Source organism: Cryptomeria japonica, chromosome 9 (assembly GCF_030272615.1).
Source record: "Cryptomeria japonica chromosome 9, Sugi_1.0, whole genome shotgun sequence".
Classification (NCBI taxonomy): Eukaryota; Viridiplantae; Streptophyta; class Pinopsida; order Cupressales; family Cupressaceae; genus Cryptomeria; species Cryptomeria japonica.
Genome location: NC_081413.1, coordinates 671,052,257 through 671,063,922, shown reverse-complemented (window position 1 = coordinate 671,063,922; position 11,666 = coordinate 671,052,257). Strand labels below are relative to the sequence as shown.

Here is an 11,666-nt window from a genome sequence, read left to right as displayed (position 1 = left end):
TAATGAACTGATATGAAGAAATTCAAAACTAAAGCAATGACTCAATAAAGTCATCATTTATCATTTGGAAGTGTATGAAGCTAGGTGAATCGTACAAACTTTTCAATTAATTTGGAATAATGTTAGGGAAGCTATATAGAAATGTAGAAGACCTCATACAACTTGGTTTACCAATGAATTTACTGCAATAATGCTTTCAAAAGGAGAATGCCGGAGAATGGAGAATATAATAAAGCAAGATAAAAGAATAATTTCTTGAGAACTTATATTAGGCAAACCTTTTTAGTTTTATCAAACTATGTTAAAAGTAGGTTTGGATGATATATTAGAGAAAAAACTTCACTCTTAGTAGATAATTGTTAACAAATTTACAAGCCAATTATTATGAGTTACAATAAATTGTAGTTCCATTATATGAAGAATGCAATATGATATATAATATCATAATATGATATTTCAACCATAAAACATGTAGAGTACAATTTAGTAAATAATAATTTATTTTCAAAAACATTTAATACTTTTTAATTTTTAAGAAAGAATATTATAGTTTTAAGTGTTGGGAGAGTATAATAGAGACATGCCAAAATGTACTGATTTAACATATATTATAGAAGGCATTAGAAATATTGTAATAGTGTATATCAAAAGAATGGGATAGTGCATTTTGAGATTCTAGTAAAGTATTGTGGCTTAAGTGCTCTACAAAATGATGCAGTTAGTCACAAACTATGTAGTATTCACTCTCATGGGCTCCTTCACCTTGGTATGATCTCTCATCAAGCTAAGCACTCAATAATGATCATAGATGTACTTGGTATCTTGTACCAAATATTTCATCCAATCGAGTTTGCCTATGTCCTAAAATAAAAGATCAAGGTTATAAACAATTTTAGGGCTTTAAAAACATTTTGATTGTCTCTCCTCAAATTGTCTACCTACCACCACATATGTTGTTGAATTATTTGTCACAATTTGGACCACATTTTCTATACAAACAAGGGCAATCTCCTCCAACATTTAATTTAAACTATTAGCATTATTTGCTTTGTTAGAGGCATCGATGGACCTCAAGAACATCATCTAACTATTTGGACCATTATAAAGTTGGCGAATATGTGATTGCTTCCACTTTTTTAACCATTGGGTAATATTGTGCATACATTCTTGAACCATTTTTTCTTTTCCATGACCATCTCTTGTTTACCATTACTTTCTAGAGAAATGACCCATTAAGTCATTTGGACCAGACACCTCAAAACATTTCCCTAAAATGGTCAAGTTTATGATTAGATTCTCCATATATGGGATTCAACTTGTACTTTGTGAAGATTTTCCTTGTTCCAACCTAAATCTTCTAATCAAGACTATTAACTTGGTTTATTTCATAAAATGAATTCCTTATGATTGCATTTGGCTAGAGCTTGATGAAGTAGATGTACTACTAATTTGTGGACCACAAGAGAACTCCACAATCTCTATATTTATTTTTTCCTTCAATTCCCACACCATGTTGGGATTCATCTTTATTGCAATAGTTTTGGTTTCCTTTATCTTATCTAATTTGTTTTTCTTTGTCAAAGTATGTGTTGCATTCATCGCCTATATAACTTTTGGATCAATATTAAGAAATATTTAATGTTAAATCCAAAAAATTATTCAAGGTGGTATTTTGGACAATTGATGTTGCTACTCATTTTCAATCCATTATAGTTGCAAATGGTTGATCCCATGGTTGATCCTAGTATGTCATGCTTCCAAGTCTACCATCCTTATTTCCCAGACTTCAACTTCCACTTCCACTTATTGATGTCAAGATGTAGAGGGTCTAAGATGTTCTACAAAACACCAATATTAAGGTTCTCAACCCCAAACTCCAATTTGCACAATGGGTTACTCAACCAAGGTTTCTACCCCTTTGACAACGCTTCACAATGAGGTCCTTTGAGACAACTCAACAAAAGACATGGGAAGGAGTTCCAACATGTTATTAGACCCAAAAGGACTCAAAATAACCAATACCACCCTTGGAACAAACCCTTCTAGCCACTCCACACCATTGGCTTTCTAGGAGGACTAGACTCTAGTAGCCCTACTCAAAAGTCTTTTTAGCCATAAATTTTGACTCACTAACACAAGGAGAAAAATGATCCCACTTCAAATACCCTTTTGGAATTTTTTAAACATATGTCAAAATTAGGATGAGGTGCTTTGGACCGAAATGCTTAAAAACTGTCTGTTGCAGTCCTACAAGAGCCCTATTAGGCCTCCAAATACACTAGAGACACCCCTTAGATATTCCACCAACCTGCACACTCAACTTGGAAGGTAAGGGATTATAAAACATGAAATTATTTCATAGGTTTTATGGTATTCTTGACTGTTTTGGTACCAAAACTCCAAATGTCTTCTCAAACGCTATCCAACTGGCATAACACATGAGGATGTTAAGCCCTCAAATGCTCAAAACTCCACTTAGGTTCTTCCCTCGCAAAAACTATTTAAAACCCATCTATAACACTACCATATCCACCATTCCACCAAGTATTTAGGAAATCCATTTATGGAATGGAGAGTTCTACATTTTTCTTTGACAAAGCCCCAAAACTTAGGGTTTCAGACTAGTTTTGGTAAATCCGCTTGTAGAAGGATCAAAACTCAATTAAATTGAACCAAACCTGTCCCAAATGAAATGTAACACAAATATATTTCCAAAACATCCAATATTACTTGTTAATTCATCCAAATAAGAAAGTTATGAAGCAAAGAGCATTGATTTTACAAAAAATTGAAGAGAAAATGATCATTAAATTGCCTTCAAACTGTTTTCTTTGTATAAAATCACCATCCAACCCCTCCTCAACACTTGAGGAGTCTATTTAAACTCCAAAACCAAAGGATATAACCATATTTTGAATTGGTTAGCCTTGCAACTACCGATTGTGTGTTATGCTAATTGACAACTTTGAAAAGTTGTCAAGCAACTTTTATAATTTTGCTCATTTTCCACAAATGACACAAATGATCTCTAAGAACCTTGAAAACATGTCAAATAGGACCTAAAAACATAAAATACATTATAGGCAAACATAAAATACATTATAGCCACTCCCATACCACACTTTGGGAGGCATTGACCCACATTGACCAATGGAGTCCTATTTGAGTATATGCAAACAATTGGCATCAAGGCCTTACAAAATGACTTCAAGAGACTTCAAATGTTTTGAAGATGATCCTCAAGACCTTATTACATTTCAAATGGATAACAAGACATGAAAGAAATTGACAAACACACTTAATAGGCCCCTTGGACCCATAGGTGCCCCTGCACCATGTCATTAGAAACAAAATGAAAACAAAGTATGAAAAACCATTAACTTTTGCAAACCCTAGCATTGAAAAATAAAAAAAATGCAGAAATTGTCTTTGAAAAGTAAAACTCAAATTCAAAATGCACAACCTTAGCTAAACATATATTAATTTGAATGTATATAAAATATGAATTTACATGTAAATATAATAATTTAAAATGCTTGGGATTTATTTTTTAGATGAATTGTGTAATTCTATATATTAATATTAATAAAACATAAAATACACTATTTCACAAAAAAGCAAGTGGAATTGCATCACAACTTGAAAAGTCTATGCAAGTCAACAAGAAATTTTTTTGTTCAAATTGCTATGCAACTAAATTAATTTCAATCAAAAGGAGAGGAATAATCCTTGCTATATGGATCACCCCAACTAGTTAGGAGGTCTTTGTCATCACCAATAGATTCCCACCCATTAATGACACATTCTTCTTTTGATTCTTTATCTTCAACAATGTGAGTAGCACAAATAGGAAAAAAAATAAGCTACCATTAAGGAAACTTGTCATTACTAGGCCTAACCAATAAGCCTCTATCAAGAGAGTGTGATGCAAAAGAGAGTCTACGTGATTGAGTATAACTTCCACATCCTTTGTGAGAGGGGAAAAAATGATATCCATGAGAAGAATGCCTAGAAAAATATGTCTATGTTGGTGCTCTTGAGGAGGGCAAGTGCCTTTGCAATAAGGATAATGTAACACATATGTGGCATTGCAAGGAGCATCAACCCAATTATCTTATGAGGGTTTGTAAATGAGATAATTCTAGTGAACTTTATTGACTTGCATTTGAATCTATAACAACACATTGAAACATATCATGAGTTGAATATAAAGAGAAATATTGGCACATAAAAGACCTAGATAGTAAAGCTAATTTTTTTTATCTTTTCATATAATAAAAAAAAGTCTCCATGTGGAAAGAATGCCAATTTTGAGTTTGGTATATTGGGCTAGCCTCCTAAGAAAATAATATGCTAAAGGAAAAACTTAAGTTAGAAAAATGAACAAGTCATATGTCTCTATCCAAGAAAAGGCTCTTTATGGTTTCCAAATGTCTAAAAAAATGATAAAATGGATTTGCCAACCCCATTTGGACTAAATGAGATCAAAGAGGGAGTCCCTAGGATATGACACACCAAGAGAAATGGGCAAGTTTGTGATCCAAAACGGTAGCCATTGAGAGGTGACTGACGGATTGAATATTCCATCTACCATTCAGATGGTAGACCATAGGGAAGTACATGGAAAGCTAGGTAGAAAGTATGTGAGGTTTATAATTCTACAAATAAGTGTTAAAATATCAATTCATGTCCTTCAACCATGGATTTGTGTATCTAATTCCAATCTTGCAAACCATATCCATTGCAATAGACACCACAATGAATTGAAAGGATTCAAGTGCAACCTTAACCCTCAAGCCTAATTGACATCTCAGATAGTGAGTATACTAAAGAAGAGACTATGATTTATTTTGGAGAAAGGAGGTTAGCTACCTACGATAGCCAAAAAAATTGTGGTGACCAAAACCCCCTCAAATTCTATATCCCCTAATAAAAGTTTAGAAGAGGACTTGGGTGGTTCTAGACCAAGAAAGGATGAGGACGATGATTATGTGGCCGAGTAGTTGAATTTAACTCTCTCTCTCTCTCTCTCTCTCACACACACACACACACACACACACACACACACACACACACACACACACACACACACACACACACACACACACACATTGTTGTCTTCTTGAGTCCAGGGAGGCCATGAAATGGTTAACAAATATCAAAGGTTATGAGTAAAAAAGCCAGTAAGGAGGTTAAAGAAGAAGAAGATAAGAAAATAAAATTGATATTAAGGACAAAAACTTGTAGAATGTTATGGTGCTAATTGAATACCTCCATGCTAGGTTTGAAAATATTGAGAAGTACTAGGATTTTATAGACTACCATCCTATACAGAAAAATGAGATGGTTTGTAGGAGACTCTAGCCTCTTTCTACGAGGCCATGAGAAAAATAGTTATGGTTACTTATAGACTCATGTAGAAGATTGTTGTAGGGGTTGTAAATGTTGGTACTAAGTTGGAGAAGAAAGAAAAGAAAAAGAGAAAGGTGAGGTCAACTAAGGCTCCTAAGAAGACTAAGAAGATAGGGTCTGTTGAAATGGCTTGAGAATGGCAAGAGACATTGGAACTCATGGTGGAAGACCCTCTACAAGGGCTTCTTGCTAATTTACTTTGTTTGTTGCTTTGGAGTATGTTTTTGTTTCATTTTTTTTTTGTCTCTATGGTTCCTTGATGTCAGCTTATTTTTGGTTCTTGTTCGTTGTTTCTATGTTGTTTCATAGCTGCTTTAATTTTTGTTAGTCCTTTCTGGTGACTAGCTCCTACTAGTCTAGTGGTTTCCTTACAATAGTTTTGGTCTATTTTTCTTTGTAATGGGCTGGAGGCCCTTCCTCCACTTATCTTAATTGCCACAATTTTTTTAATAGAAAAAATCATCAAAATTTTTTAATGAATTTATAAAAAAATGCCAAAACTTTAGGAAGGAATACCTAAGTTGTAATACCATATTATAGAAAGTAATGACCAAGAGTGATTATCAAGATGTTTGATATTTGTTATTAATCAAAGGAGTGATAGAATTCTTAATAAGAACTTAGAAAAGATCTATCCAATAAGAATAAAATCGACAACTAAGAAAAGTAGAAGACAACTAAAGAGAATAAGGAAAGTTCCTAAACATGATACTAAAGACTTAATTGACCATTATGACTAAATATTACAATATTATTTTAATAGAACTCAAATACAATATTAACTTATGCAAAGTGATTGTAAATCTGAAAATAAGATTAATCAATAAAATGACATGATTGTACATTCAACAAAAAAACATAAAATTAACAATACCATGAGTGACACTATATTTATGTGGAAAATCATTTTGGGAAAAAATCCATACAAGAAAGAGGGAAAGTATATTATTAATCTTCAACAAAGATTTAACAACAATACATTTCACTTGACTTCTCTAAGCAATTCAACAACACTTAGATACTTGCAACTCAATATGAAACTACTATCTCATGACTCAAATTTATAGAATTTTTTGGGAGGGATATGGTAACTTGAAATAAGAGGTAATAATTCACCTACAAAAAACTCACAACTAGCAAAAAGGGTAGCCAATGAACATAATAAAAAAGTAAAATAATTTCACATGTCTCTCACATGGGCACCTAGCATGTAGTTAATCAAAATTGTAAACTTCCTCAATGCATCATAACTCCTCAAGGGCTTCAACGGCTAAAAAAATGGACATGCAACAACATGCAAGATATGGCACCCAAACATGCACTATCATATAATTACATGCAGCTTGCACATCAAATAATTTCCCACTCCAAAATGGACACCTAAGAAGAATATTCTTCCATTGTGCTTTGTAATTGCCATTGACATATGCCCACCTCTGTAGAATGCAATTACAATTTATAATAGAAAATAAATATTAAATATTTTAACTCTCATGTCACATACAACACTTTCTAAGAAACGTGTAGATGCTTAGAAATGCAAGGTTAATGCCACTTATCCTAATAGTACTACCATTTCTAAAGAGAGGAAAACGGTATCACACATGATAATACTCAAACAATAACAACATTTAATCTCCACTTGAAGATTACACTTGGAGAACAAAATAGTGGAAAATCTAAACTACCAATATAGTATGGTTTGTTTATATTTTTTCAAAACTAGTAGAAAGAAAAAGTTTGTGTCCATACTTGACTACAACAATTCTCTAATGGAATTGTATGTAAAAAATTGTAGACTTGCCCTCAAATGAAACTAATATAACAATCTCACTTAAATTTAAGTTCACTTGTTCGATTGTCATTAACACTAAATATCATATAGAATTTGTTTTTGGTTTGTTGATGAATATTTATGACATTGGACATTCTCTCTAATTACTTAGGTTCACTTGGAAGTAAAATTTAACTAGTTATGAAAAAATTCCAAATCATAGATTGTTGAGTGTGATGGACGATAAACCATGGTTATTACATAAATAGTTGAGTCCAGTATTACTTATATTTGAGTTTCACACTAGTTTAGTTGTCATTAGTATTAAATATTATGTAGAATTTGATTTTTGGTTTCTTTCATGAATATTTATATTTTGTGACATAAGATATTTCTCTAGTTAATTAAATACTATTAAACTAATAAGAATCACGAAAAGTTAAGAATAACAAAAAGTTAAGAACATTGAATATCTAGAAATTTGAATTTTGGTTGCTTCTAAATGGTTATTCTATGTCACATTCTCTAGTTAATTAAGATTTTAAACAATCTAAGAAATAAACTATGTCTGAAAACTTCTAAACAACTCGTAGGATATAACATGGTTTTTATTACCTTACCAAGATAACATCCTCATCAGTCAGTCCCTATTTTCATTTATGCACTGAATGAAGTAATGAAACTTAAGGTGCTCTTAATTTTTGTGGGCACTTTGCCAATATTTAAAAACAAAATTAAGCATGATTTGCAATCATCTAAAAATTAGAGAGCTTATATAATATGGGAAAAAATTGTGTAATCAACGTATGTGCAAAGATAAAAAATTATATGAATGAGGGTATTGAGTGAATCAATTTATATCTACATGATGTCACATGGAGATCCATATAATAATTTTCATGCTGGTTTAGTTAACAATGTTATACAGTTTACTTTTGAACATGATTATTCCTGTCTATTTTATTAATGCTGAAAAGATCAATCCATCAGATGTTATCCACGAGTTGCCACTTTATCAATCTTATCCATCAATAAAGGCATCTTATTAGCAGATTATCTCTGAGAAAAAAGGTGCATGGATTGCACTTTCGAAAAGCTACTCGACATCATCATCAAGATCTTCTTCTAGAGCAAGTTTAAAACTAGTTTCTTTAAGCATTGAATGGTCCCTCTGCTCACAGTTATCATGATCAGGGGCTAAATCTGACATACTGACAATGTCGTGATGAGAATGCCTTGTATAGCAATTTTCAGAGGACATAGTCGAAGAGCACCCTTTACTATGATTTGCACATTGCAATTTGGATGCATGCACTATGAATCTGGGTGCCTTTTGGGATCCAGATTCATTGGAACAATCATCATCTATTAGTTTTCGTTTCAAAGGAGGGACTGCGCAAGTCATGGCACTACCATCAAGTTCTGGCTCCACTCTTCTCTCAATTAAATTACTTAGTTTTGAATCTTCAATGTCCATGACATTTCCATGCTGCGTTTTGTGCGTTTCATTGACAACTGTGGAAGAAAGTTGGCATGCCACATTACTAGTGTCTTGAACTAGTGGAATCAATGAAGTATCATTTTTACCATCTTCGTCTCGTAAGCAATGCATTGAGGTGACACTAGAACTTTTTTTATTCTGAAGATTATTGACATTGCAACGAATTTCCAATTCATCTTCCGCTGTAAACTGGCAACTTGAAGGACCAGGATCCAATTTTGCATGGACGTCTAGTTCTTTAACCTTCTCTGCTACAAACTGGCATTGGCTGCACATGCTGTATATTTCAATATCGACAGTGAGTGAGATATTGTAACTTACTAAGAAAAACAAAGAATACGAAGTCAATCATTAAAGGGAATCCTTTAAGAATTGTACTAAATGTTGTCATATGTATTATTCTATTTACATTTTATACATTATCCCTTGTAAATACAATGAAATAAAATAAACCATTATCAAGAGCAAATACACATCTAGAAGGTCAATAAAGAATATCATATCTTTAGTTTATAATATCTATTTCTAGTATTGACATGAAATCTGATAATTACACAGCTATAAGGAACTAATGCAACTTATGAGAATTGAGCTGAATGCAGTTAGGAAAGGTTATATGAGATTGTGACACATTATACTTATCACTAGTGTGGAGTCTTTAATGTTACTTATTTACGAAATACATTAACTACATAACATATATAACCCCTCAAACATAATCTATCCTAGATGTAAAATCTTTTCCTATGAAGGCGTATGGGATTCAACAAACAAGGAAAGACTGACATGAGAGTGGTATGGTCGCAAAATCACATCTTGTTATATTAAGAAATATGATATTTTTTTATAGATACAGTTGATGGCAAGCTCTCATCAATTGTTGAAGACTTCAGATTGTGATGGTCTCTGAAATTTTGCCTGTTTCAAATTCTATCCCCTCCCTTTCCTCTATATTAATTTCAATCCATCTCTTGCTAATATCTCTCTGTAGTCCCCATGGTTTGGGAGTCCACGGTATCCTCCATAGTCTCTCCAATCCCTTAAGGATGCATTTTTTCAGAATTCCATTCAATTCTCCCGGGAAAATATTTTGAAATTCTTCACCAGCATGACAATAAAAAATGGTTAAGTCGAACCACCTTTCCAAAGAAGTTTAATTGGTCTTACCTAAAGATAATTTCTCTCCTTGAATCCGATTCCCAATTTCCCAATTGAAGAGATGGAGAAAATTCTTTCGTTCTTGTAGAAATGTGTTATCATTTGTAGGTGCATGTAAGCTTCCCTAGGCCTAAGACTCTGAAACCCTAAGTGAATGAAAATTGGAAGCCCTCTGGATTCATGGACATTTTCATAATGCCAAAGGTTACTCCATGGCTATATTCATCTCAAAGAGTAAGAAAGATGCCACTTTTCAAAAAGATCATCGTTTATGAAAAAGCTACTCCCATTTTGTGACACACTGGCTGCCCTCCTTGGTTCATGTATAATGATCTCAAATGCACGTTTGGTCTAGGTCAATCTTTTTCTAATCTCAAGTGAATACTGGGAAGAAAATTCTTCATCACAAATCGGGAACTCCATTGATGAATTTTGTTCACATATTATTAATTTTCCTTGGTGTAATGTCAGGTCCTGCTAAATTTGGATCTAGAATTTATGGTGTACCTTAATAGTTTATAGTTTTGTCCTATTTCCCAGCTTTTCTTATATGTTATGTCCCATTTTTTAATTTTTTTTTGGCATTTACGGGTACTTATCAATTTTATCAGAAATCTAAGAGGTTGAGATTGTTGTATCATTTTTTGTATTGTATGCTACACAGTTAATTCAATTGTTGATACCATTTACAAGGTCACCTTGTTCTCTTATGTTTTATGTGTGTACCACCCATGATATGAGGTGTGAAGAAGATAATAGGTTTGGTGGTTGTCTTGTGGGTGAATGGGGAGATGAGCTTGACTTAATAAGAGAGACAAACTTCCATGTTGGAAAGGATAAAGATTCCCAAGGTTTGGCTACCAAGCTCCTACAGAAACCTAAAACATTGCACATTTTACCTTTCATAGACACACAAGGAACATGAAATCCAAGAACCTTCTCAAGGAGCCACACCAAAAGGAATCCTTCTAGATGTTGAGATCTTGAACCATCTACAAAATAGTCTTGAATTCAAAGTTGGATTCTAGAGATGTACATTCTAAGAAAGAGTTAAACAGACATTTCTAAGTAAGAACATTCTCCTAGTGTTGGACAGAACAAAAACATGAAAACCTTGATTAAAATACAAAATCAAAATCAACAATAGAGATTAATTTTAGAAAGACCACCAAAGGTGTGTTTTAATATAGCACCACTCCCAATGAAACCCAATCACCCACAAACCAATGTATGCATTTAGTGTTGGACCCATTAATTATGAACATTAACTAGGACTGTAATTTATCTATTGGATCTCTATGATGGATAGAATTATTGAGCTAAATCAATGACAAAATCAGCATTTTATACTTTGAGTAATAAAATAAATTATCCAACAACATTTATTTATGATCTCCATTAGAAAGTATTTTACACGTGTTTCACATATAGTAAATAAGGACATCACTTTGTATGTGACCTGATGGGATCCCTTCCACTTGATTATCTACAATGAAGCTAGTTGACACTCATTATATTTAATAAAATTTTGATATAAGTCAGTGGTGCATTTTATTTATGACATCTTTCATGTTATTAAGTTAGGATTAACTTACATGTATCATGCTTATTGCCAATAATTATATGTATGGACTAAATAGTTCAGTATTTGAGGAGCATCATCATCATTATTGTCGATTATTAAGAGAGGGAGAAGTTTTAATGTGAGCACCATTTTTGGTGTACAATGGCTACACACATTCATGACATCTAGTAGGTTCCTAAAAGATACACATTCATTAAGAAACAAATAAGCTAAAAAGGGGGCAGCCGTTGCCATGC

The 11,666-nt window shown here is 32.8% G+C and overlaps 1 protein-coding gene across 1 annotated transcript in view; it reads right to left on the bottom strand.

The window, feature by feature from the left end:
• Positions 1 to 8,001: 8,001 nt before the first annotated feature.
• LOC131033852 (uncharacterized) overlaps positions 8,002 to 11,666 on the bottom strand; it is a 50,412-nt gene continuing 46,747 nt past the window's right edge. The window contains exon 2 of the mRNA XM_057965147.2: positions 8,002 to 8,964. Coding sequence (XP_057821130.2) covers positions 8,283 to 8,964 — 682 coding nt within the window. The 3' untranslated portion in view covers positions 8,002 to 8,282. The remainder of the gene's footprint in view (positions 8,965 to 11,666) is intronic.